Source organism: Haemorhous mexicanus, chromosome 5 (assembly GCF_027477595.1).
Source record: "Haemorhous mexicanus isolate bHaeMex1 chromosome 5, bHaeMex1.pri, whole genome shotgun sequence".
NCBI lineage: Eukaryota > Metazoa > Chordata > Aves > Passeriformes > Fringillidae > Haemorhous > Haemorhous mexicanus.
The window spans coordinates 14,998,935-15,026,724 of NC_082345.1; the positions used below are offsets into that span (position 1 = coordinate 14,998,935).

At 39.7% G+C, this 27,790-nt stretch overlaps 2 protein-coding genes across 8 annotated transcripts in view; one reads left to right on the top strand and one right to left on the bottom strand.

Moving 5' to 3' along the window:
- ETFRF1 (electron transfer flavoprotein regulatory factor 1) lies at positions 1–5,350 on the top strand. 3 transcript variants are annotated; one of them, XM_059846035.1, is made up of 4 exons: positions 1–83; positions 993–1,098; positions 1,204–1,450; positions 1,893–5,350. In XM_059846035.1, exons 2-3 carry the CDS (start codon positions 1,054–1,056, stop codon positions 1,417–1,419), a joined length of 261 nt encoding a protein of 86 aa, XP_059702018.1. In that variant the 5' UTR covers positions 1–83; positions 993–1,053; the 3' UTR covers positions 1,420–1,450; positions 1,893–5,350. The 3 variants fall into 3 exon arrangements, with proteins under 3 accessions (XP_059702018.1, XP_059702016.1, XP_059702017.1); XM_059846033.1 differs by lacking the exon at positions 1,893–5,350 and having other exon boundaries at positions 1,204–1,481; XM_059846034.1 differs by lacking the exons at positions 1–83; positions 1,893–5,350 and adding an exon at positions 124–352 and having other exon boundaries at positions 1,204–1,481.
- KRAS (KRAS proto-oncogene, GTPase) overlaps positions 4,163–27,790 on the bottom strand; it is a 24,576-nt gene continuing 948 nt past the window's right edge. For 2 of the 5 annotated variants that reach the window (XM_059846026.1, XM_059846027.1), the window contains exons 2-6: positions 27,491–27,729; positions 21,881–22,059; positions 20,011–20,170; positions 13,876–13,999; positions 4,163–7,695 (exon numbers count right to left, since the gene is read on the bottom strand). In XM_059846026.1, the coding sequence (XP_059702009.1) occupies positions 13,880–13,999; positions 20,011–20,170; positions 21,881–22,059; positions 27,491–27,601 (570 nt within the window). In that variant the 5' untranslated portion in view covers positions 27,602–27,729 and the 3' untranslated portion in view covers positions 4,163–7,695; positions 13,876–13,879. The remainder of the gene's footprint in view (positions 7,696–13,875; positions 14,000–20,010; positions 20,171–21,880; positions 22,060–27,490; positions 27,730–27,790) is intronic. The other 3 variants (XM_059846028.1, XM_059846029.1, XM_059846032.1) reach the window with 3 other exon arrangements.

The window sequence follows — 27,790 nt, forward strand, 5'->3', positions numbered from 1 at the left end:
CCAGCGGCCGCGCAGGCGCAGCTCGGGCCGGGCGCTCCCGGCGCTGCCGTAAAGCGGCACGGCGGCGGTTCCGGGACGAGCGGGTGAGATCCCGGCCCGGCCTCGGCGGGATTCCCGGGGAACCGGGCACGGCTCCGGGGGGAGCGGGGCGGCAGGCAGAGCCAGGGGGAGGCGGCGGCCCGAGGAGGCCCCGCAGCGGGAGCTGGATTGGATTCCAGTCGCTTGTGATTTGGATTTGGCTGCCCCGTCCCTGGCAGCGTCCGAGGCCAGGCTGGACGGGGCTCTGAGCAAGCTGGGACAGTGGAAGGTGTCCCTGCCCACGGCCGGGGGTGGGGACGAGATGATCTTCAAGGTGCTTTCCAACTCACGCTATTCTGTGATTTTGTGTTTACAGAAATAGAAATCAGTTACTTTGTCATTTATTCTTACGTTTTGCCGGTGCACACTGGACTCAATTTGTAATGCACATGAAGAGTCCTTAAAAAAAACAAAATTTATGAATGTGACAGTTGCAGGAATATATACGTATAAAATGGATGTATTTATATATACAATATAGGAACATATATGGAGATAAACACATCAAAATATGTTATTATTAACATTACTATATGAATATATAAAATACATAAGTATGTATTCTATTTAGGTATCTTTATCACTTTATATGTAGAGACAGTTTTTTAAGAGACCATAGAAGCAGCCAGACCAGCAGGTGCAGAATTGTAAGGGTGTGAGAATGCTGCCAGTGAACAGCACAGTGTCCCAGTTGTTGAAAGTTATTAGAAGTTTCTTGTTTTCTGTTTGAGGGGGGAGGGGAGAAGACAATGAGAAGCTAAATAGAATAAAAAGTAGGAAAGAAAAAGAAAGAAGAGACAGAGTAGAATCAGAATTAAAGCAAATGGGGCGCGGTAGGATACGGAAGTTTTAGGAAGGCTGAGGCTGTTTACTGACTCCCAGAGAAGGCTAATTTCAAATTGATTGTCCTTCAGGTAACAAAACCCAGACAAACCAAAAAAATCACACAAGGACACAGTTCACTGAAATGTGAGAATGGCCAATTCTTTAAGAAGTGAAGTGATAAAACTGTACAAAAATGTAAGTGTGTTAAATGCCACCGGCACTTTCCTTAACCAGAAAACAAACCCCCTTTCACTGTGCATCAGTTAATTAAGACCACATTATTATTCTTTTCTCTCCAAGCTGCTGTACCTTGGAAGGGAGTATCCCAAAGGAGCAGACTACTTCAGAAGCCGCTTGAAAGCAGCTTTTCTAAAAAACAAAGATGAGACAGACCCTGAAAAAATTAGGCAGCTGATTGCCCGGGGAGAGTTTGTTATAAAGGAGCTGGAGGCTTTGTACTTCCTGAGGAAATACCGAGCCATGAAGCAGCGCTACTACAGCGATGACAAGCCCTGACTGTGCCTGTAAGCACACACACCCAGGAAAGGTAACAATAAAAGAGCTCTAACTGCAAAGAAGTGACATGTAAATCCTTCCAGCCCCTCTACCGCACAAATGAGGGAGCTGCTTCCTCACCAGAGGTCACTTGAAGGGTTTGGGGTGTGCAGGTTATGCGTAATAGGTTTTCCTGTGCTGCTTTTGACCTCCTCAAACTAAAACTTCAGGTATGAAAGGATTTTGCAGGAAGAAGTGGTTGCACTGCCCTGTTTTGTTTCACTTCAATGCATGTGTTGAACAGAAACTCTTCTTACCCCATAGCTGTGTGTTTGGGTGTCAGTTCAAGGTGCTGTACTTGTTACCTGAAAGATGAACCTGATTTAAAATCCTCCACACTGAATGATCTGTTTCTGCTGGAAATGAGCACCCTCTCAGAAGGGAAGTTCCCAGCCCTGGAGAGGGAATGCTGTGTTCAGTTCTGGTCTCCACAGTGCAGGAAAAACAAGGAGCTACTGGAGAGGATCAAGCAGAGGCCATAAACACGAGGGGTCTGGAGCATCTCTTACGAGGAGGGACTGCAGGAGCTGGGCCTGTTTAGTCCAGAGAAGAGAAGACTGAGAGGGGATTTCATCAATGCATATAAGTATCTCAAGGGTGGGTGTCAAGAGGACAGTGCCTGGCTCTTTTCAGTGGTGCCCAGCAACAGGACAAGGAGCAATGGCCATAAACATAAAGCAAGAAGTCCCACCTCATGAGGAAGCATTTCTGTACACTGAGGGTGGCAGAGCCCTGGAACAGTTGCCCAGGGAGGGTGTGGAGTCTCCTTCTCTGTGGACATCCCAAACTCACCTGGACTTGTTCCTGTGTCACCTGCTCCACGTGACCCTGCCTGGGCAGGGGGTTGGATTAAATGGTCTGCAGAAGTCCCTTCCAACCCAGACTATTCTGTGATTCTGTGAAAGTAAATTCTTAGTTTTTAACCTCACCTGCCCAACCTAAAGAGGCACCACCTTGCTGTGTCAGGGAGACAACTATGGGGTCAGGAAAGGGGTGAGTTTGAACAGCAGTGCTTTAAGCACTTGGGCCCTGAAGACAATCCTGCTACTGCTGATTTCTGCTGTTGTGTAACTGCTGCAGCAGGAATAGAAAACTTGGTCTTTGCCCCTGGAAGAGAAGTTTGGCCACGGCTGTTTGCTCCAGGCTGTCTCTGTAGGCCTTGGCTCAACTCACACTTGAGCTGATACTCTGTTGAGTTGGTTGGTGTTTCTACCAAATGACACTGGAGGGAGAAATAATCTTTGAAATATAGGTAAGAATCATTGCAGTAGAGCTGTTGGAAGTAGCAAGTCTTCACACTGGCACTAAAGGGATGTTTTAAGGTCACTCAAAGAATTGCCAGCAAGGGCATCAGCAAAACCAGGTTTAATATAAAAATGAAAGTGCGACAAAGTCCATTCAGCAGGGTTCACTCCAGTATTTACTAGGTGGTTAAAGCACACACAGAAAAAGCAAACTAAAATCTACAATCAATCAGTTAATACCTAAATCGACCAAAACTTATCTCTGAGGATGCTGGGGATACAAAAGGGTAAGGATAAAATGAATAAGGGAGATGCTCCCATTGAGTCACTAAGTTCAGAGTGGACCCCCCTTGCTGAACTGAGCCCCAGATCTGACCAGTGGTTTATGCCTGAAGGTTTAATAGCACTTAAACTTAACAGCACTTAGTCCATAGTTTAATTTAGAGTAATTTAACTAAAGATTCCTACAGAATTTCCTATAAACACAACAGCAACTCACTCATAGGCCTGAGTAACTTAGAATCTATGAGAGCACTATCCATGGTACATTTTCTATAGCATATCCACACTCACAAACAGTCCTGAAGGAGTATGTCCAAGGTATAAAATTCCCCTGGAATTCACTGAAGCACTTACCTTGGATACCTTTGCCTCTTGTCAGTGGCTGAGGGGTTGAGCCTCAAGGAAGGGGGGGGCATCATTCCATGCTCTGTTGTCACTGCTGGTCCTCCAAATACAGCAAACAGGAGCTCTCTGGCTCTGAGGGGCTGCACACAGAGGGAGACTTCTGGTCATTGCCCACTGCAGTCCAGCAGAGCTCCAAGGGCCTCACTCAGGCCCAATGTTCATAGGGTCACAAGTGAGGTGGGTTTAGTCACAGCACAGTCCACGTCGGTAACTTCCTTTGAAATTTCAAAAGCAAAAATGCTGTTCCCACTAGGAGTGTTCTCCAGGCAGGCAAAATAAGTTTCCAGGGCTGTTGGTTACAAAGCAGGATCTCTTCAGACAGCACCAATTCCTGGGAACTATTCCTGAAGAGCTCCAGAGGAGCTCAGCCCAGGTGCTGAGTGAGCATTTCTGACATTACAGCTGGCCTGAGGAGGAGGGAGGGGGGGATGCAGCACCATCCTCACAGAATTCTAGGACAGAATTTACAACGTGATGGCAGAGTACAGTACCTTGTGATGAAATGCACATACTCCAGTTTCTGCCACCACACTGATGTGAAAAACTTCTTCCACATCAACTGAGCTCCTCTGCACTTCCACCTGCTCTGAGCAGCCAGCAGCCACCATTCTCAGAGAGAGGGACACTAAGGGGGGCAAGGACAGCAGCTCTGGAACAGGCAGCAACAGCAGAAGTGCAAGGAAGACTAGAGAACAATTGCCAAACACACAGAACTCATGAAATGCTCTGTTACCTGAAATTCTTGCAGAAGGAAAGGAAACTGGAACAGACACTCACAATAACTATTTTTTATTACATTACAATAAATAGGAGCAGTACAGTTTGACAAAAAAAATGACAAATTCCAGATCACCTCACAGCACATACTCCTAAAAACATTAAAAATTTTAAAACAAACAGTGGTCTTTTTTTTTTTTTTTCCTTTTTTTAACTTAATGTCTGGCATGACCAACATTCCTAGGTCACACAACCAAATTATGGAAAAACTGGATCACACTGCATATGTTCCACATCAAAAAAAGCACAATGTACAAAATGTGCATGTTTCAGTTTACACTATACAAAAATAGTTAAAATACATTCCAGGTAAACATATTACATTAAGAAGTCATTCTAGTAAGAAGTTGGCACTCAAGAGGAAAAAGCAGAAGTATTTTCAACATGAAAACACAGGACAGTGGAATAAAGAAATGTTAGGAAAGATTTACCATCTATGTAGCTTTATGTAAACTTGAGACACGATGATTTGTTTTACAGTTTGATGGTCTTTGAAGGTAATAATTGTATTGCTTTATAGTCTAGACAAGAGCAGAAGATTGTGTGTATCAGTATTTACCCATTATCCTGTTACTGCAACAAAGCCCACACAGCAAAAGAGTAGCAAAAAATTTCAGGGCACTGAAACCGGTCAGAATAATTCTTTTTGGAGCAAACCAAGGACCCAGGTATTTAGCAGTTACATAAAGCTACTGTAAGAAGGTGTTACTCCCTGACACAAGGCAGTTTGACATGGTGACATGGGCAGTGACTCCCAGGCTTGCTCAAGAGCTGCTCTCGGGACACAGCACCCAAGGATGTTCTGTGGAAGCATCTCAAACAGGGCAGGACAGGGCAGTGATGATGGAGCAGCTTGTGCAAGCTGCAATCCAACGTACTTCACCAAATCTCAACAAACAGGAAGACAAAACTGCACAACAGTGGCAAGGACGGGGTTGGGTTGGGTTTTTTTTTCAAGTAAATAAGGGCTAATCTAAATGGATTTTGTACTAATTTAATTAGACTGGCAGCTACAGCTCACTTTTGCTGAAAAACCCCAGCACTGGTTCATATATAGCTTTATAGTAGAGCTATAGAAACCCAGTTTTGATGAATAAGACATTTCAGCTACAAATTCTCCTAACAGCTTTAAGTTAAATTAACATCAGAATTTTCGACCAGCCCTAATTTGACATGCAGTGTGACTCAGTTACCAAAATTAAAATAACCTTAAGATTACTTCCATTTGCTCAAGGCTTACAACCCACTTTTGCTACGTTCTTCATCTATTATCAAGAGTGTATAAAATGTGCAAGTAACTGTCTCCAACACATTTTAACCTTGGAAGCTCTGAAATATTTTGTGACATAAAGAATCTGTTCTTACTCCTTATTGGTCCTTACAGTATAGATTTAAGTTCTCCTGTTACTGTTTTTCAGATTATTTCATAACTTAGATTTCACATTGAAGCTGAGAGGAGCGGAGGGGTCTGGATTTTGGTGAAGGGTGGGAACAGGGGGCACAGGCAGGAAAAGGCCTGATTTCTTCCAGACACAATGGAATTAAAGAATATGGAACAATCCAGACACTCTGTGTTCCCTGCCAGCTTTGCAGGTCTCCACCTACAACAGTCACTCTGGGATTTTTTTTGTAGAAGCAAAATAATACTTTTCACAGAAATGGTCCAAGTTACACCGTCTAATTTTTACATACATGTGTAAAATTTCCATGGAATACCTTAGGTTATGGCAATGCTGCTATTCCCTGTTCCAAATTTTCCAGTGTCCTGAACTATCCTGCTTCTTGTTTTATTTTTTGGATACCCCAGAGTCACACCTTCCAGTGTCACTCTGCAGCTGAGTTAACTCCTGTGGAGAAATGCACCTTCAGGGACCAAAGCTCTCCTGAAACAACTCCACATTTACAGGGAGACACCAGGAACTGGAAACACTGTAACTACTGGTTTGTACTTCAGTGGATAACTAGGCTACTGCACTACCAAAAAGTGAAAGCTCCTGCAAAAATCCTGCATTAATTCCAATCAGGAAAAAAAAAAAAAAAAAAAGGTGGGGGGAGAGAAGAACAAAAATCACAAGAGAACTTAATCACAGAGAAAGACAACATTAAACTCTTGGTGTAGCTTCATGACACTCTAGACACTGGAATGCCACTCACCAACCATTGAATCAGTACTTCACAGACTTCACACAAACAACACTGACTCTGGAAATCATGTTCTATGCTGACAGATTGTGCAAATTCCACACCATTTCCATGGCATAGTGGATTCCCAAATTATTTGCATGAAGCAGCTAAATTCATCTCTTTCATTCACTCATCTGATGTTGCTGGAATTTAGAATTTCTCCCCTATTTTGCACAAAATGGGCATCTGGAAATATTTAATGCCATTCTTGGGGGGGGGGGGAAGAATGGTTTTACTCCACTACATAATTTAGGACTGATTTTGATTTAATTATTATGCAAATTCTGGGTCCATGTACGAAATAACCTAAGAATTTGAATCAACTTCTCTGTTAAGGCATTCTAGTATTTCCTAGGGACACTCAGGGTGAAATCCTGACCCTACTGAACAAAGCTACTTAAAGCTTCGACACAGGGGGATTTCACCTTGCTCTTCAGACACAAAAAGTCAGTGAAGCTCTTAAAGCAATGCATTAACAATAGCAAATCAACCTAATTAAACTTTTACTTTTTCCATTGCCAGGTGTGCATTGTTGTATTTTTAGATTTTTTTCTTTTTTTTTAAATTTTTTATAGAAAAAATAGAGTATTTAAGGAGTGACCGTGACAAATTGCAGTGAAATTTTTTTTGAAAGTTTTCTCTTTACATTCAATAAAGTTGATCTGAAATGCTACAAGACTAGATGCCTAGAAGCAAAATCTACAGGAAGACTATAAAGGCTTCTGGTCTCTCTCTATTGCAATCAGTCTAAAATAAAGGAAAGGATGAAATGAAAGTTTCTTTTGCTAACTAGTCCTTTTTCCCAACCAAATTTATAAACCCAAAAATTCAGAGGGGATGTTAAAATGTGTAGAGCATCATCTGTTTGCTTTGCACACAGAACAGAAGTTCACAATCAGTAAGAAAAATAGGAAGTTAGCAACTGTGCATGCACCAAAGAGTCCTAAGACAGTTCTCAGGTTTTTTGTGGGTATTTTTTGTTTGTTTTGGTTTTTTTTTTTTCCTTTTTTTCTTATTTTCACAGGCATTGCTAATTCATTAACCAACAGTCAAAGAATACTGGCACTTTAAGAGGAATGAAGTTTCCACTGTCATTTAAAACAAGCATTCAGGTAAAGCTAACAGGATCATGAAGCAGAAAGTAAAGTAATGCTAAAACGAATGCTAATAATTTAGTGTAATGTACAAAATTACTTCAGTACTTCTTAAGAATAAGGATAAATTGTATTTACATAATTATACACTTTGTCTTTGTCTTCTTTTTCTTCTTTTTACCATCTTTGCTCATCTTCTCTTTGTGTTTTCTGATTTCTCGAACTAATGTGTAGAAGGCATCATCAACACCCTGAAAAGACACAAAAGATACAAATCAGGCTGAGCTTCAGACTCACAGGCCTGCTGAGGTACAGCCTGTGTCCCTCCCTGGCCATGTGAGGGGGGTTCCATCAGCACATTTTGCTGCCCACCTGCCATCCTGTGAACCATGAATCCTGGCTGCAGGACTAATCCTGTTCCTCTCTGGGATTCTGAGCAGCACTGACACAACCACCTGAAGGAGCTGCTTTGGTGCCAGCAGGAGCTGACACCTGCTGCCCTATTGCTCAGCTGCTCCTAAACTGGGCTTAGGGCATCCTGCCGGTTACTCACAGGTGCCCACAGGTGAAATTCCACTGTTGGTGTGGGAAGGAAGGTAATGAAGTGTGTGCTGCCCTCATCTCCATCTCCAAGACCACACCTTGCCCCACCTCAGGCTAAAAAAGTACACATACACAGAGTGTGTATTTATATAACACCTCACAGTTAGGTTATAAGTATATATTATCACAGAATCATAGAATGGCCTGGGTTGGAAGGGCCCTCAAAGATCCTCCAGTTCCACCTCCCACTATCCCAGGTTGCTCCAAACCCCATCCAACCTGTCCTAGGACACTTGCAGGGATGGAGCGGACACAGCTTCTCTGGCAACCTGTGCCAGGGCCTCAGCACCCTCACAGAGAAGTTGTGAGCATTAACTATCTTTATTTATGCTTCAATAATCTATATACAGCTCTGGAATATGAATTCTAATATTTGTACCAATAATTCAATACCAAAGACATAGTTATGGTTAATCCACACATTCTGAACATTTCTCAGGCACATTGGTATAGTAATCACACCACAGTTTTATAAATCTGCAAATCAAATTTTACACATGCAAATCAAATCAATCCCATGTCCCAATGATCAGTTATCTGATAAATCATTCTATTCAACTTTGAAAGTTAAGGACCCTTGAAACACATTCTCTCTGGTGCTGGATAGTCACTTAAAATCTCCACGGCTCCAAGATTTGAGCTACAGACACAAAAGCTAAAGTTTGTCCTCACTAAGTAGTTTCTTATATTTTCAGAGGTAATTACAGCTGACCAAAATTAATTCTGATCCAGAGAGACCAGCATATCCAAAAGGCTGATATGGACAACTATCAAGTACAATGTTGTACAATGTACTTTGTTACAACTTAATTATGGGAAACAATTTATGGCCTTGCTCTGAGGTTGCTTCAAGTCCCACTAAAGTACTTATGTTGTCAGTCTTGCCTTTACATTTAATAATTTGAGTACAGGTGGTTATAAAATCCTCAAGAGAAACATTTTCTTGATTCTTTGCTGCCTTACTCCTTATATCTTTGAGAAATGTTACTGTATCACAGCAGCCAAATGCATCACTACAGAATGGGGTCTAGAAATTCAGCCTCACAAGTCTGCCTTCAAGCTGCCAGAAAAAACCCCAACACTCTGTATTTCCTCCTCTATGCCTACTTCAGTAAAGAACTGAAGGTGAACTCTGAAAAAACAAAAAGCCAAAAATCACTTAATTCATTACTGTTTCAGCCAAACTCCAAGTGGTGCTGAAACCTACCAAAAAAAGTCCAAACAAAAAGAAGGTGTGAAATAGCTTCACTTAAAAAGCAGCACTCAGTACAATCTAAATTTACTTAAAATCTTCATGTTCATAAAACATTTACACACAACTGATGTTCAAAGTCCTTGGCAATGTATCTCCCAATATTAATAGCACACTTCTGCATATTACAAGACCTTGCAAACAACTTGTTCTACATTTTTAAGCATTATTGGTCAATATAAAATTGATGCAGCATGCCTAGTGGGAGAACAGCCTTATTTCTGCAAAAGGTCGTGTCACTCATTAGTTTTTGGAAAATTAAAGATACTTGGTATTACTTTAGAGAGAAGTAATGTATTTTGCTTATAGCTTCAGCATTAATGCACAAAGAGAATATTCAGCAATGTTTAAGTATGAAAATGCTACAGAAGTAGCGACGGTTCATGATTCCACTGCAGGTCTCAGCATTAAGGAGGGACACAGCACTAAGAATGAATCACGACAGATAAAACAAGAGTTTCATTCTTAGAACACAAGGACCATATAAGAACAACCTCTGCTCAAGACTGTTCACATGGCCTTATAGAACCACCTTTCAGAATAGGCTTTCAGTGGGTGCCTTCAAATGAGACACACTTAAAATTGCAATTTAAGTATTCAAACAAGCAATCTTCCCTCATTAAACTTGTTTTAAAATAAATGCAGAGAAAATAACTTGCACAAAGTAATACCCAGATGCTATCATGAACCTTTAAACACATGACTTCCCAATCAAGGCTGACATTTTTTTCTACCTAGTAAGATGATGATCTGTTAAATAAAGCACATGTTGCAAGATAGAATTACAGAATGGTTTGTGTTAGAAGGGGTCCTAAAGATCATCTCATTCCAATCCCCTGCTGTGGGCAGGGACACTTTTCACTAGAGCAGGTTACAGAACTGACTTGGCTTTCATCCTTATATTTACACCTCTGTAGACCAAGCCTCACTAATTATTGATTATGTTTGGACCTGCCACAATTCATCTTCAATTCAGGTCATTAATAGAACATGACAAACAAAACTATGCTTAGATCACTTGTGAGTTAGAAGTGGAGAACACAAGGAAAAGGGAGGTCTTTCACTTTTCAGCATGCCCATTAAATTTTAAATAAGTAGTGGATACTCTGTCTCTAGAAGGTCCCTAAGGCATCAATGCTGTGAGATCAAAGGCTGCCAACCTTTCCAGTCAGCTCTTTCAGTAGGAAGGGACTGCAGGCAGCTGACCTTCCTCCCTCCCTCTGACAATGCCCTTATTGTGTGCCAGCCTTTGGGAAAGCTAAGATGTACTGAATGAGAGCACTAAATCCAGGCTCAGATTAGCAACTCACAATTCCCTGTGCAGGCTCAGAACTAAACCCCAGAGCCTCACTAAAGGTGCATTGACAGGCCTTGCTCCTGGCCCTTGTTCTTCCAAAGGGCAGAGGGAACAGAAACAGCAGGACTGATCCCACAGGAACAGCCTGCTCCTGGCTACAAGTTTGCTTTTGGAGCCCCACATTGTCCCCTGGCTGCAGAGAAGGCTGAAGATGTGGCAGCACCACCACAAGCATGCATGAGACTGGGCAACAAACCTGGCTGGCAATAACAAACACCAAAATCATAAGGAATTTGGAATTCCTTAAAATTCCAGTGCTAAAAATTACCCTTAAACAAGTTTTAAATTGTAGTAGTTCTTTCTTATATTTTTTTAATATATAATGCATATATACATACACACATGTATCAATCACAAGGAACAGAAGTTATTTGTACACCTCTGTAGTACTATGGAGAAAAACCATTAAATTGCAGTTTGAATCAAGAATTTAGGCATTTTTAAATTCAAATCTAGAACTTTTGTAATTCAAACTTTTCACTACTAACCCAGCTCAACCCAAATTACATTATTTACATGTCTCCTTGTGGAGTGCTTTTTATTTTAAAAATCTGACACTTTCACAGAATGAGTTCTTTTGAGGATTTCACATAGAGTTTTGGAAATTTCTCCCTGCTAGCTGGAAATTACAAATATAGCAAAAGATATTTTGTCCTTTCTGCTTTACTGTGTAACAGCCAAAGGAATGAAACTCTTGGAGAGCATCAGCAGTTCATGGCAGTCTGGGCAAAGTTTTCTGTTTCTTCGTGCAAGACTAATAGAACTTAGGAAGGCATCCCACAGGCAGCAAGAAGATAAACAATATTCCAAGAGGGAGAAAAGCACTCTGAACCATCCAGCTTGATTATTCACAGAATACTGTCATTGCAATCTGTGTTACAATGAATATTTCTGAAGTCTAAAATTCCAGCTGTAAGGCTCACACCATCAGGTGCTGCTCTCCTTAGCCACCTACTACACAGCAGACTGAAAAAATACATTTTTTTACTGACTGGAAAGTAATACAAGCCAGGCTGGTTTAAATACCAGACTTCTCATTCCACTCAAATCACTATTGAACTACAGCTGTGCCATAATAATTTTGGAATATGCTTCCTCCAGCTCAACTCCCTAAATACAAAGTTGCTGTAAATGCCCATCAGTACCATGCAGAATTCACTTGGGAAAAAAGGCAAACAATCGCTCCCTAATCAGACTTCTGAAGTTCTAGAGCCTTAGATCCAAGACTATTTTCTAAACAGGGTGCAGGAAAAAAAGAACACACAACAATAAATATCCAAAACTCAACAATATTCATTGTTGACAGAATATTTCCCACATGGCGGGGGGGGGGAAGGTATGAAACCCCCTCCAATATACTTCTCTTGGACATCACTAGAAAGTAGGAAGCTGGCAGAAGGAAAGCCATTTTTGTTCTGAGACATAAATAAAAACCCCACAATCTGCAAAAATCCTTCCACTGAAAACCACAATTCCCACCATCTTATTCCCATTGTCCCAACAGGAAGGGAAAACAGACAGGACTCAGCATCTTTCAAGTCCCAGTATAAAAAAATTAAATTCTACTCTGTGGTATGGTTCCATCAGTAACACATCAAGTAACTGCAAAGTTGGTTTCCAGAAGGCTACAGGGCTTAAGCAACTTAATTTCTATTGTTCTCATCAAAAGTCATCTTGCCCAGCTTCTCTTTGTTGTTTTTTGATAGCAGGGAAGGATAAAACAAAGTGTTTTGATGACATCAATTTTAGTAATATTTGGATGCAACACTCGGGAGATTCATGACTGAAGTTTCCAGTTTCTTGCAATGGAAACCTGTGATGCAAAGAGTGTCACAAAGTGACTGAATCTATCATTAAGGTTGGAAAAGACCTACAAGCTCATCAAGTCCAACCTCTGACTGCTCAGCACCTTGTCAACTATGTCATGGCATTAAGTGCCACATCCAGTCATTTCCTGAACATTTCCTGGAAAGTGCACTCCACCATTTCCTTTGAAAAGAAAAAAAAAAAAATCTAAATAATTACCTCTGAGCAGTCATTCATCACTTAAAAGCTGAGACTAATAAGCTGGGGCAGATCTAGTAAAAACTGGCGTGAATCAAAATTTCTTCCCCAGAAAGAGAAACAAAACTCCCTCACTGAGGAGAATATTCCCACACTGTGACAGTCTCTGGAGGATACAACCCAAATGCTACTACTTCTCTGCCACATACTCTGAAGTGCAAACACACATCTTGAAAAATGAACAGCTTTTCTTTTATAGAATGGGAAATTCCAGGTCATTCCCCACTTGGGCAAGTACATAAGGAGCAACAACTCACTCTCTGCACTGGTGCAGAAGGAGGTAGAGAATTAATGGGACAGGAATATCTACAAGGAGCTGCTCCAATGGTTTGCTCAAAAAGCACTGGAAGTGATGTAGACAAGCACTTCTTCCATACCAGTTTCTTCTGTCCTAACCTCCTCCCTTTTTTCTTACAGCAGAATACACAGATTTAAAAAAAGATTTTGTGAGGATTTGGGTATTGGGGTTTTTTGGTGCTTTCTTGTTGATTTTGGTTTAGTCCCCTCTGCTCCTGCAGTGTTCCTTCACCCCCACCTCTTGTAAAGGCTCTCAAAAAACGGTGAAACCTTATTTTGTCCAAATCTGGATCATTCATGGCATTATAGCTGACCAAAAAAAAAAAAAAAAAAAAACCAAAAAAACCTATAAATGGTAAAGGTAAATTTTTTAAGCAAGGGAAGAACAAGATAAAAATAGCATGCATAAAGAAGGGCCTGAGAATTAAAAAATTCTGTACACCAGTTAAATACTGTTTTGCTGGATTAGGAACCTCCTATTTCTGTATCTGAGGAGAACTTGTGTTATAATCTTGTCCCCTCAGTTCATCAGCCTGAAGCTTCAACCAATATTCACCTCAACAGCATCTGCAATATATTCCTAATAAAACTCCTTCCTCCTAACTTCTTCCCACTCAGAACCGTGCCTCCATTTCCCAGCTGGAAAATTCAATATGCTGTAAAGACTTCTTGTTAATCTATTTATCAAAACCCCACGAAACAAAGCAAATCTATATTGAGGACACTGAAACGTGATTGGTTTTATATCTGAAATTATGTCATTGATTAGCCACAAAAAGTCAGATTGGAAAGACACCCTCAATCAGTTTTATTTGGCAAGTGATTTGCAACACTTACCCAGGTACATTACAAACTTACCCTGTTACATTACAAGGCATTTTTTAATTTTCACACACCCTGGAGTCTTTTCTTCTTTGCTGATTTTTTTCACTCTGTACTGTCGGATCTCTCGCACCAATGTATAAAAAGCATCCTCCACTCTCTGCATTGTAAAACATAACTCCTTAAAAATGGCTTTGTTAATGATTGAGACAAACTGGGACACCCATGGAAGGGGAAAAAACCACAACAAAACCACTGAAATTATGAGCTTTACTTGAGAGAAGTATATGGAGCTCCATTTATGTATTTAAAATGCTGGGCTTGCTCATCTGCTGCTTGATAAACATTTAATTTCTTGATTAGCAATTACTGCAAATATATGTGCTTGAAGCCCTGCTTTTCTTCTGTGCATGGTAACACTGGGCCTAAAAAAGAGCAAGACTTCTTTTCTTCCATTGTGGAAAATGATACTGCTTGTGTTACTGAATATTCCCACATTTCTGTGGGCATGGATGTATGCAGGAGGCACAAAATCTTATTAGATTGTGAACTAGGGAGTATTTATGAACACACACAGTTAAACCACCCACTTGCAGTTTTGATTCAAAGTGAGAACATGTAACTGTTTGGGCAAAGAAAAGCAAGCTCCTTTGTGTTCTGTTCTGCGGGTCAGAAGGAGAACTTTGCAAAAATCCATGGATCAAGCTAACAAAGTAATAAAAAAGTCCCTCCTGGTGATTTCCCAAGTGTTTATAAAGAAATAAAATTTTCTAAGAATATTAAATTTGGGGCAGTGTTGTTTTTAAAGCTACTAACTTCATAAAGCAAGCACTGTGCTATTAAATTTAGGAAAAGTGGTATCTGAGCCATGGCAGCAGATGTTCCTTATCGTAATCCTTAAGAGCATTGTTATATCAGCAAGACACACCTGATCTGCTCCTCTGGGCCAGACTCAGCAGCCACAAGGGTTAACAACAACTAAATTCAAACAATCTGTGAATTTCTGCAGCTCAGATTTTAATCTGCTGCAGAAATGCTCCTCAGGTGTTCCAGGGATGACACAGAGCTACATGTTTTAGTTCTCTGGTCTCACTCCTTACTTTTCTACAGCTCTGCATTTAGGGCACTTGGACATGACACTACAAGCATTAAAAACAAAATGTACAGACACTGAAGATGTCTTTAACCAAATACAATATAAAGAGATACAGCACCAGCTCTAAGTTAAAATATTTCAAAATTAGTGTATCTGTGCATAAATTTAAGAATTTAGATCAATCTGTGAGGATGTTCTTATTAGAACAAGATGAAAAATGTTCCACTGCACCTTTTTAAGGGGAGAGCAAATCTCTCCTCTATCAATCTCAGTACTTGTCTCCTCAATCAGATTAACAGGGTCATTAATTTAATACAAACTCATCATTTGAAAATAAAACCACAACACACTGATGGATCATGGTAAGCAGCACAACCACTTAAGCCCCAAAGCTTTATTACTACCAATGGGCAGTCTGGGCTTTTATTTGGCAGATTTTCCATAAATTCTCTCTCCATTTCATCTTCGTATTATGCACTGAACAACAAAAGCCAGCCAGCATTTACTGCCACAATTACTGGGTCATTCTGTATGACCTGTGCCACAGGTTATCACACTGAACACTTATTTTTAACACACTGCTGCTTAATCCTTATACTTTAAGGGTTCTTTGAGTGTTCTTCTGAACTACAGCCTCTTCAATTTGAAGATTAAATGAATTAGATTTATTTCCTGGATTGTATTTCCCTGTATATGCAAAATGTGCCCTCTCAGGATGTAGTCAAGTATGGACAAGTCTTACATTCCAGGTCTGTCAGATTGCAAAATGAAAAGAAAACCACTAAAACAGGCAAAATCCAAGTAAAGCTCATACTTCCCTGTTTTGCTGGAAGGAATGGAAGTTTCTTTCTGAAGTGGAAACAGCAAACATTGATCAGCTGCTATGTGCCAAAGCACAGGCTGTACAAAAATCAACATTTTTGCAAATCTGTTTTGCAGTAGAAAGATGTATTTGATTATGGAGCTTTCACATGAAAAATTAGGTAACAATTGTTGAGTCAACATTTATTGCCAACTTTCCCATCACCAGTAGGAGCTGTAATTTGCTTTAGCAATGCAGAGAGATGGAGAGATACAGAGTGAGAAAAGAAGTTGCTATTACTGCCACCACCAAGAATAGACTTATGAACCCTGCTGAAAAAGATTATTCTGAAAGAAAATCTGTACAGACACGTATTTGCTTATAGCATTAGCACAAGGTGACATTTCAAAGAGCCAGATGCCAATCCTACAAACTTAATACCAATTTAAGACTCTCTAGTATTTTTTTCCCCTTCCGTAAGCAATGATCATATAAATAAAATGGGATTAACCAGTTCTTTTAGCTGTAAGAGCAGGAAGCAAAAATACTCTTTGGCAGTTATTAGAAACTTCAAAATCTAAACAGCCCAAGGAACCCAGGACCTTCAGGCAATGTTTTTGAGGTGCTTTTGCCTCCTGAATGACAGCCAAACACTCCACTTAAAACATGACCATGTGCAAAGAAAGGCTGTTTAAAACCCAGACCAAAGTATCCCAAGCAGGAATTTTCCCAAATTCCACTTCTGTAGTGCTTAAAGGAACCTAATGAAAGTTAGCCCTGACAACTCAAAACTGTTCTGTGCCCATCCTTAAACACCTGATCACAGCTGATCTCCTAAAAGCACCAAAACTTTCTACCCTTGGAGCTTTGTCCCTGGGGGAGGACTAAGCTCTTCCAGAAAAGTTCTACCTTACAACAGGCAAGTGACAAGAAAAAACTCAACCCCCAGTGTAAAAAGTCTGACCAAGTCAAAGCTCATTGAAAACAAAGCTTTAAGATGAAACCTGTACACAAGAACTGGATTTAAAATGGCTTGGAGTGATACAGTATCATTAAACAGATATGGCAAACCCCTAAAAAATGGTTCAAGCAAACTAAGTTACTAGTTAGCCATGAATTTTAACTGATATGTAGGAATGAATTTCTGTAAATACTGCCCCAGTTACTTCACCAGGCCATGCAGAGGTTCTCAAGTTAGTTTGATCACAAGGCTGGGGTCTAACCCACTGGACATCAGACAGCTGAAATAACCAAAATGGTTTTTTAACAGCATTTTGGTGATTTAGGTCAACTTCTTCATTACACACTTCAAAACTGAGTTTAAGCATGTATTCTACATAATGAAACCTCAAACTTTGGAAACCCTTTACTATGCTTGCAATAATGCTCATTCATCTGCTTTCCCTGTGAATCCAATACCAGCAGGAAAGCTGAAATGGTCCAAGGGAAACAAAGCCCTACAGTCAAACCACACTGAGGTGGTTTGGCCTTACAGCTTTGCCCTGTGTAACTCCCAGGCAAGGAGAAGCTAAATAAAGAATGGCAGGTGCAGCTTTAGTGGAGATAATCAAGTTTGTCCCTCATCTCTCACTGATTTTATTGACAATATTGGGAGCTACATGCTCACATAGACAGGGAAGAACCTGAATACAAAGCTTATGTTAAACAGAGATAAGCAAAATCAGCAATCAAAATAAACCTAAGCCATTCATCCCCTTCTCCATAAGGATTGTGAAAGGATGAGTAAATGCTTGTGGCCTTATAAAACCACCAGTATTGCCACTTGCTTACATTCAGAAACAGGACTACCACTAGCTTTCATAAATTACATTATATTGATTTCAGTCAGTGGTCCAATTGAAAATATTAATAATCTGTAGCCTTATACCCAAGTTGTAGGGCCCACTAAGGCAAGGTTTCACTGATGAATTCAATGATTTGTTTGAAAATTCACAGAGGGCTTTGGCTTAAAACACAATCTTCTTGCTGTGAGTCGAAGTTCACATCTTTATTGGGTCAGAACCCAAACACAGTAATTTCTAGAACAACTTATTTCTGTACTTCATTTCAATATTCTTTTCTGTCCTTGCCTGTGAATTTGTGAAAGTCTTAAAAACTTAGCTGAAGTGAGATATCATCCTGCATGAGCACGTAATGCCACCCTTTTCCAAAAGTGTCTTGGCAATCAAAAAAGTCTATTCTGACAACTCCCTCCTATTTCTACCTTCCCAGTTTCCTTCTGCAGAAACATTTCTGAGTCCCTCTGAGCTGCAGCAGAACTGGGCACAGGAAAGGGGAGAGGCAGAAAAATGGTGCCTTTCAGCAGGGCATTAGTGATGTTGTTTCCATGTGGTGGAAGATGAGGACAGGAATAGAAGGTTCCTACTTTGAAAGATGCAGGGCAGAGTTTCCAGACTCCAGAAGACCACCAGCTGCATCTGTTCATACTTGGAAGGTCTCCATGAGGACAGAGAGGACCAGAGTTTTATTTATATATTGACTTTTAGACACAGAGTGAATAAAACCATAGCCCATGGGCCATATGCAGGTCCCAAAATGGTTTGGCTCCCCTAATTTAAAATTACTTTTGAAGAAGGTGTGTATATGAATATATACATACACATACACATATTTATATATATGACAGTGTGACTGAAAAATCATTCTACGTACATACACACACACATGTATTTACAATCACATACACTAATATTTAGATCCTCTTGCTATAACTAAATTCCAGTTCTTTCTCTTCTCAAAAATATTTACATGGCATCCTATGAAGGAATTTCATAGCACAACAAGCTCTGAACAGCACTGAGAAAGAATCAGCAGCCATCCCTAGTGCTGCCAACTTTTTGAATCCAACAGGTTCTAAACAGATGCCCAGTAGGGCATCTTTGTTTTCAAATATCCTTTTTAATAGAAGTGGCTATGCAAAAGGAGTATTTCCCCAACAAAGCTTGATGCTGTATAAGACAGACTGAACAAAGTAAAACCTAGATGTTGGTGCAGCACTTCTGTTGTTTCAAACCTAAAATGTAATTTCAGAGTTATTTTTTCACCCTCCTATCTACATGACAGCCACTAATACAGCACCTTCCAAACAAAGCCACTGTCATTATTCAGCCCACTTGTATGCCCCCCTTCTTCAGAACAATTGTGTGGCCTAATTTATTCTCATCATTCAAGTTTGGTAATTCTGCTTTGGTTTTTTTAATCCTACCTAACAGACTTTCTTTGTTGCCAGAAGTTAGCACTGCTTTGTGAAGTTATACTAATTAGACCAGGTTTCCACTTGTCAAAAACTTGGGTGGGTGGAGCAAATTTGCACTAGTAAAATATTCATTTCTCAGCTCCAAAAATGCCTTACAAGCTATGAGGAAATTCTGCCAAGTGATGTAGCTGGATCTCTACAGAAATTCTGAGCAGCATTCTGCCCTTATTTACCTCCTGAATTTCTGATTCACAACCTGCACTCCAGATTATGCAGAGTAGGAGTCACTCAGGCCTGTTCGAATTTGTACCGACAGTAAAATCTTTGCTCTTTAAAGAGAAACCACCAACCAGCATTTTTCAAGATTGCTTTCTTCCAGAAGGACTGAACCAGTTCCACCTTTACCCATAAAGTTTCTCTTCTCCTGAAAGCTCAGATGTGCCACCCTCTCACCTGTGTCCTCACACAGCCCAAGAGAGGCACTGAAAGGACCAGTGAGCTACAACAGATCAAGAGTGAGCTCTAAAGTCTTAGGAAAAGTATAATTTTACACAACAACTAATTCAGGAACTTCAAAAATAGCCTTAAGGTCAATTGCTTAGGTGTATCAAGCATGTCCCCCTAATTAGAGAATCAATGCCTCAAGGAAAAATTCCTTTCTTATTACTGAAAACACATCAGAATAAAATAATTAGCTATTTGTCCTTTTAATCCTCTTGCTAAGGGAAAAAAAGCATTTCACCTCTAAGCAGAAGTGCTTTTTTTCTACTAAAACCTCTCACAAGGTCAAGAATGTTGCAACCACCTGACAGAAGAGAGCAACAGCAGGCCAGGTCTCACTCTGAGTCTGCCCACTTGAAGCCAATCAATCACTCATCAATAAACAATTACCAATTATAAGCAAGTTGACAGAAAGAAGAAACACCCCAAGGACTTCCAATCTGCAGAAATGCATCCATTGATATGACTAAGCAAATGTCAATGCCTGGAATAATTAACATGATGGTAATTCAGGTGAGAGCTCTGCCTTTGCATCTGGGAAGTTTTGAGCTTTACCTGTCTTGTCTTTGCTGATGTTTCAATGAAAGGAATTCCATAACTTCTTGCTAAATCCTGAGCTTGTTTTGTGTCTACTGTTCTGGAAGGCAAATCACATTTGTTTCCTACTAGCACCATTGGGACATCTTCTGAGTCCTTAACTCTCTTTATTTGTTCCCTAAAAACAAAGAAAAAGAGAAGACTGCATTTAACAAATATTATGTAGTAGATTTTAAAACAGTTAAAACATTAAATTAACAGAGTTGAACATCATTCTTTATGTTAATCTACTGCACATGCACTGTTGGAAGCCACTAAACAATAAATTGACCAATCCTGTCACCATCAAGTTTAGCATTTTACTAAACAAAAACAAACCAACCAACCAAGCAAAAGCCTGACATTTTACAAATTACTACAGAGGTTAATGTCATTACACTGTTTTTTAAAATAGTTCTTTTTAGCTTTTTATCAGCTAATATCAGAATAAGCTTAACAAACTCTGGTATTAATCTTACTACTTACCTCTCGTATTCAACACTTAATACTCTATTCATTTGCCAAAACACTGCCAAAAACTCTATGTCTGCTGTCTTGATTTTGGTTTGGATTCGGGGGAAGGTTGTGATTTTATTTTTTTCTTTAAGTTAAGACAGCATTAAAAATTCTGCACTTAGGGGTTTTAAAACTCTGAAGACCTCTGGTCTGGCTCTCTACAGAGAGGTATTTGGTAAGAGTTTTTTCAAGCACTAGTTGGAAAGGATCTTGAAAGATGTTAGATGTACTTGTGAAGAATCTTGAATAAAAATCATTAATTTCCTTATTTCTGCTTTCCCAAATAATCTAGCAGCGTGTTCTCTAATTGGAACAGACACTGTTTCCAGCTCTTTATGATCGTTCAGCTTCAAGCCTGGAAGGTCACCCACAGGTCTGTCAATGCACAGAAGAAATTCCAGACTCAACTCCCAACACTCTTTGAAATAAACTGTGAAGGTCTTCTTATGCAAATCTGCAACTCTCTTTAAAAACAAAAACTCCTCATGAAAACCTGTATGCTCCTTCTTCCCCTTACACCAACATCTTTCTTGCCTTTTCCCCTTTCTCCTCTAAACCCACAGGAAATCTATTTGTGATATTACTATTATTATCATTATTACTACCTAACTGTGGATAGACTAACATGTGTTTGGGACTAAACTTAGGCTGATGCTGATGAACTCACTGGTCTTTGGTGGGAATTGCATTGGCTTCCAACAGAATACCCAGGGAGTACTCAGGATAACAGTAAGGTACTAAGTTATAAATGATCTGCTATGGTACCACCAGAGACTGCTTCTATTTCTAAATTAGTGTAGTTGACAGAGAAAGCATGAGTTGGAATTCTTAACTAATTATTTCAAAGAAGATAATATGAAGAAATTAGTAACAAGTTGGTTTTTACTGTCATTTTGGAGCTCTGATTTTGTGTGTCTGTCCTTCTCAGGCATCAGGGCTCACACAGGTTACTCTTTTCACAACATCCCCTAGGTATTTTCCCCTCCAGCCCCAAACAAAACCAGCAATTGACATTACTGTCTGTACAATTACAACCAACAGCTTCAGTTTTTCCATCTTAGCAAACATTTTTATCAATGGAATGGACAGAATTTATCTTTGGGTAAGTCTTGACTCAGAATTCTAAGTCACAATAATTTACACCTCATTTATGAGCAAGGCAGGTTTTCAGACTACCCAAAATTCCAGATAACAGATGCACAAATAAGCTGCAATATTGTTAATTTTCAGAATTTCCCTATTTCATGAGAGAACACTGTATTATCCAGAGGAAGAACAAGCCCCCTTCCCACCTAATAACAAGAGCTGGTGGATTATCTCTTCATATACACACCTATAATGGTGAATATCTTCAAAAGACTTTGTATTGTTTATGGCAAACACACAGAGGAAGCCTTCCCCTGTTCTCATATATTGGTCCCTCATTGCACTGTATTCTTCTTGACCTGCTGTGTCAAGAATATCCAAGAGACAGGTTTCTCCATCAATTACTACTTGCTTCCTGTAGGAATCCTAGGGAAAAAAATACACCTTGGTTAATCACAAACAGGTAGGGTTTTGAACATCAGTAAATCTGGAGATAATCAAATTATTTAACAGCAATAAGAGTGACTGAAAAGGTCTGACCATGCTTAAGCTCGCTAATTTAAATAAAATTTTAATTTAAATAAAATATTATCTACTAATTTTGTTATTTAAACCACAGTTTGTCTCTCATTCTATGCTACAAGAATGCACAAAATAATAAACAAGAAAGAAAACGCAAGTAAGACAACTCCAAAAATCTTTGCCACTGAAAAGGAAGTGAAGAATAAAAAGCCTTCAGTGTTTGGGACAGGAAATCTGTTTTGTATGCCTGAGCAGGTGTGCATAATGATATCTGTTGTTAAGTTATCAAAGTTGAGGTGATATATTTGAAATTGAAGCTTTTCAGCCAGGCCAGACTAACAGAGTCATATTAAAACCCTGATGGGCTGGTTCACAGAGATGTCAGAATAAATTATTTCAATGCTATCAAATCAAAGCTTTCAGGTCACTGACTCAAGTGGCTAAAATCTGTACAAAGTCCCACCAGATAGATTTTATTACATCCCTGTTTAGGTGCTAGGCCTCTGTGAGTACACAGCTTCAGCAGTAAGAAAGTGAGCATTACATGCCCAATAATTTCTACAAACACCTCTGTGTTTCAAATAAAGCCACAGCAATGAGCTTGGAAAAGGTGTCATCAACCAGCAGCATGAATTATTCCCAGTAAGCAGCTCTTGTAACAAATAACAGGTATGAACACAAGCTCCTGCTGTCACCTTTCAGCTGCCTTAGCCCGAGATTAACACAACATTGCTGCTGTTCTGACACTATACAGGAGTGAACCTAAGCTAAGGGAAGGGAATTAAAGAATTAAAACTGCAGTTCTAGCCAGCTGCAAGGTGAATTCGGAACAACCTTCCTTCCTTTGTACCCAATTTAGGGCACGGCACGCCTACTCTTAGGCAATTTCTAGCCATTTGTAATTTTACAAAAGACTCTTTTCTTTCCCGTTGCTCATGCTAAGAAAGAAGCAGGAGATAACTGTAAAAAAACAGTATTTTAAACCAAACCAACTCTGTAACCTCACATTTACTGTTAAATGTCATCCAGGCTCACGATATCAGATAAAACAATTCTTACTGTTTACCTTAAAGATAGAAGTTTGCCTCCAACATGACTTTGAGACTATTTCACAGAAGTGCAAATTCAGTTTTCAGGTAAAAAGTGGGGAAATTACTTCAGAAAACTTTCAAGCCATGTTTAAATATTGATACAGCTGAGAAACACACAAGCTCCCATGTGTTTTAAAATATAATTAATATTCCATCTTGCTGCCTAAACGGAAAAAAATTACAAAAAAACCACCAAACCTAAGGACGCATCTTCATTCCCACACTTCCATTCAAGAGCAGATCCCCCATGTCCTAGGATACCTATACCACAGCTCTAGCAGAACTTCTATCATTATACCAGACATATTTACAAAGCTTGCACTTTCTCTTCCTGCAATTTGACTGCTAGTTCAAAAATATGAAAAACAGTTCTTGAAAAGCCTGTACTATTCCTTTCCATCTTAAGGACTTCAAAGGGAAAGAAATTCCCCTCAACTGAGTGCTAAACAAAAGCTTTAAGTAATTTTCATCAAAGAAAATAATTTTTATGAGAAAAGAAAACTGTTTTTAAGAACTGCCTACCATGTTAGCAGTAGCAGCAAAGAGGAACCAGCATAAATCAGAGCAGATACAAAAATTACTATTTTGAGGTGCTAAGTTGCTTTGTCACTTCTGGGGAGAAAAATCTTAGTGACTACCTGGTGAGGGGATTTGAAGCAGAAGGAAAAGAAAGATGTGGAAGAGAAAACTGAAGCTTATGATTTACAGACAAGTGAAATAATAAAATTATTTTTGCCTTTTTCCCCTCCCCCTTACAAAACATCAAACCTGAAAATCACATTTGACACTACTAAGTAAAAACAAAATGCAAACCAGAAGATTCATTCCTGATTCCTACCCAGCTTCAAATGTGAAATTCCAGTTTTTCCCCAGTATACAGTATGTAACTTTTAAAAGTTTCATTGATCACATAATCTGCTTTCATTGGTCTTTCACAAGCCATAAAAACCAACAAGAATTATGTTAAAGGAGTAATAATTTCATCTGCTCACAAGCACTGATAAGAATATATGATATGAAATCTCAGCTTTACACTATATATGGAATTTAGCTAAAAAAACCCCAGTGCTTAATAACTCCCATCTAGGCAAGTAATTATTACTCCACAAAACTCCTTTATATCAGAGATTTAATGCTAAAATGTCACAGCTCCTGAGACTAAGCTATTACTAAATATTGGTGCTTGTTTCACAAGGGCACAGGTCATTTAAGAACACAGACTTAAATATCAGTATTCCTAAATCAGCCGAGGGATTTGGCTAATCCAATTTCAAAACCTCTGACAAGCAGCTAGGAAAGCTGCTCTTACTCTGGGATGTTTAAAAGACGACACATATTTAGGGCTGAAACGTCCTGAAAATGTAAAAAAGCTGAAAAATGAAAGAAATTGAAGGCAGCACAAGTAACATTTACTCAGCCTCGGCCGGTAGAGGGCACTGCCCCAGCTGCTCAGGCCAGATTTACAACGGTTGCTGCCCATTTAATTTAAAATAAAACACTTAAAATTACTTGGCTATAAATCCTTGCTCGGACATCTCCTTCAAATAAAGCACTGGGCTGTGAAACACACATAAAGCATCGATATCTGAACAACTGCAGCCACCCAAACACTCATTTTCAGTCCTCCCCCTGCCCTGCCATCTGCTCTGCTCAGATTTAAGTAATAAAGCACTCAAGCAGGCCCTGAAATTTGACGTTTTCCAATCAGGTTATTTGTTGAATCATGAGGTTTATTCCACCAAAAAGCAGCAGCAAAATTAACACTGTAAAGGCACCTGTGATTAAGTAATTAATATGTTTTTTCCTCTGCTGCAGCATACTATGTCTTCACAACAGGAGAATTTTAGAAATGTGGAGTTTCGTTCTGTTAATCACAGGAAATACTTAGAATTATTCAGTAACTGTGTAGTTATGAAATATACCACGGACAACAAACACTAAACTATCTTCTCTATCTTACCCCAAATAATTCAGCATGATTATCTGCAGGGAGATGAAGTATTCTGCTGTATGGCAATGAAAGAAACAGTACTAAGTGGCAAATAACAGCAGTGACACCACTGAACTATACTAATTATTTACCAGTCAAGGCAATTTTAGCCTTATGTCCTCATACTGCCTAAAACCCACTCCACAACCACTGTTCTTTGATCATCACAACTGCACCTACACAGGAAGCACCATCACCAACCCTTCTGAAACAAGTGGATTCTGCTCAAGCATGAACTGGAGCATTTAAATCAAAATTTTATTTTTGTTTGCCACTCCAAATCACAGCCTGCCCTTGCTGGCACTGAAATATTGCTTACCCTCATATGAGCACACACAAAGCCAGTTACCAGGAGGAGGAAGATATAGTTTCCATCCCCGAGGCCTCAAAATTTACAAAATAAGAACAGGATCTAGTAGACAAGAGCTTGTAAAAGGAGCAGAACTGAATGCTGCTGCATATGACAAGCTGTGAACGCTGGTAAAAACCTTTTAGGTTAATTTGGCGTCATTCTTAAAGAACACATGGATTCTGGACACAGCACTGAATTTGTGGCTGCCCCACCCCCTTGGAAATGGCCAAGGCCAGGATAGACAGGGCTTGGAGCACCCTGGTGTTGTGAAAGGTGTCCCTGCCCATGGGAACAAGATGATCTTTAAGGTCCACTCCAACGCAAACCAGCCTATGATTCCATGAATAAAAGACAGTTCTGGGATTTTCAGGTTCATTCTATAAGGAACTGTATTTCCATTTTATTATTTTACATTAAAAATGTATTTAATGTCCTTCAAATCACTCAGCTGGTGGAACAGCAAAATCCATCAAGTGCTCCAGGAATACTGGCACTTAAGTCTCTGTGTTCCTAAATTGTTTACACAGTGACAACTTATAAGATGGAACCTGCACAGCACTTTCTGCAGTGCTTAAACACACCTCTAACCTAAGAGAAACCCAGGTAATTCTAAAAAGCATCAAAGACCAACAGACTCCAAAAGTCCTTTTGCAGGAAAAAGTAAAATCCCATTTGGCTTTTTCCTCTCAGAAAGTTTGGTGTGATTTTAGAGAATGTTTGGGGTTGCTGTTTTAAGACTTCAGATCTTAGTAATTGAAAGAGCTGCTCTGCTGGTTTAAGTCAAACAGAGTTTTCTGCACAGGTCTAGCCACAAAACCTTCTGCAAGCAAAATGTTATTTGGCCATGCAAGAGACAGACAAGAAGACACATGGAAAGAACCTCAAGCCAACACATCTCTGTGCCACCACTAAATCTGTGCCACCTCGGGGCACCGGCTCCTCCTGATTGTGTCTCCCTGAAAATCACTACCTACACACTTCACAAGTCTCCATTTTAAGCCCAGATTTAAACCCTTGTGATTCCTTCAAGTGAGCCTGGAAGTGCTTTCCCGGATAAACATATAAATGAAGTCACGAGATGCAGAGCTTCAGTGCTGGGAACATAAAAACCTGGGGTAAGTTATGGTGTCATTTCTCCTTTTATAGAGTCTGAGGTTGTTAAATGCAACGATCCACAGGAGATTTCATACAACACCAGTATTTTTCTTGTGTTTAAAAGGCAGAGCTTGCCTGCTCATTATAAACCTTTAAAACAGCACAACTTTTAAACCTTATATACCATTTCAAACTTTGAGGTACTGAGCCTTAGTAATGTATTTTAAAGAACCCATTCCAGAAACTAATTTATAATACCTTCTCTAGATAGAGAAGCATGTACTGGTTTGCTTAACGAGAGAAAAAACAAAACAGAACAGGCTCCAATTTTTGCTTCATTCACTGCAACATCCTAGGACACATTTCTCCGTGTGAAACAGATCCCAGTGATAGGATCTGAGAAAGACTGGCACAAACATTTCACAACCACTAATTTTCCTTCTTATCTAAGGAAAAACGTCCCATTTAAGAGGTTGCACAAAGCTATGAAGGGTTTCACCAAGCTTTTTCAAGTGACTTAGCAAATACTTTGTCATGGAGATCTTGAACACAAGCATCCACACTGCCCAAGGACACATGGCAATTAACACCATGCTTTTAATTGATCAAAACTGGTAATTTGTAACTGCAGCTGTTGTTCCACAGCCAGATCAAGAAGCACAGCAATACTGTCTCCAATGCAGAACATTATCTCTGAGCTCTTTTTACTATAAAGCCCTGTCCTTGTGGTAAGTATCCAAAAGGAAACGAGCACCATTATTCACTGATAATTTCCCCTCACAAAAAGTATGAGATGGAAGTGTTTACCTCTATTGTGGGGTCATATTCATCCACAAAGTGATTCTGGATTAGCTGTATTGTCAAGGCGCTCTTGCCTACACCACCAGCTCCAACCACCACAAGTTTATACTCTGTCATTTTTTAGCAGACCTGATGACAAAGAAACCAACATTAAGCAGAGCTGGGCTCCCACTAACGAGGATGCTGCCGGTGCCTTCTCATTCAGCGTCAGGATCCTCTGCTATTACCGGGAAGCAGGTCCCTCCCTGCAAGACAAGACAAAAAGGGATGAGGGAATGCTGTTATGCTGTTCCTCAAATATTACAC

Excerpts from the sequence above, each read along its gene's own strand:
- ETFRF1 (XM_059846035.1), top strand. The coding sequence starts at position 1,054 with ATGGCCAATTCTTTAAGAAGTGAAGTGATAAAACTGTACAAAAAT. Across the intron at positions 1,099-1,203 it reads TGATAAAACTGTACAAAAAT|CTGCTGTACCTTGGAAGGGA; the intron begins GTAAGTGTGTTA and ends TTTCTCTCCAAG.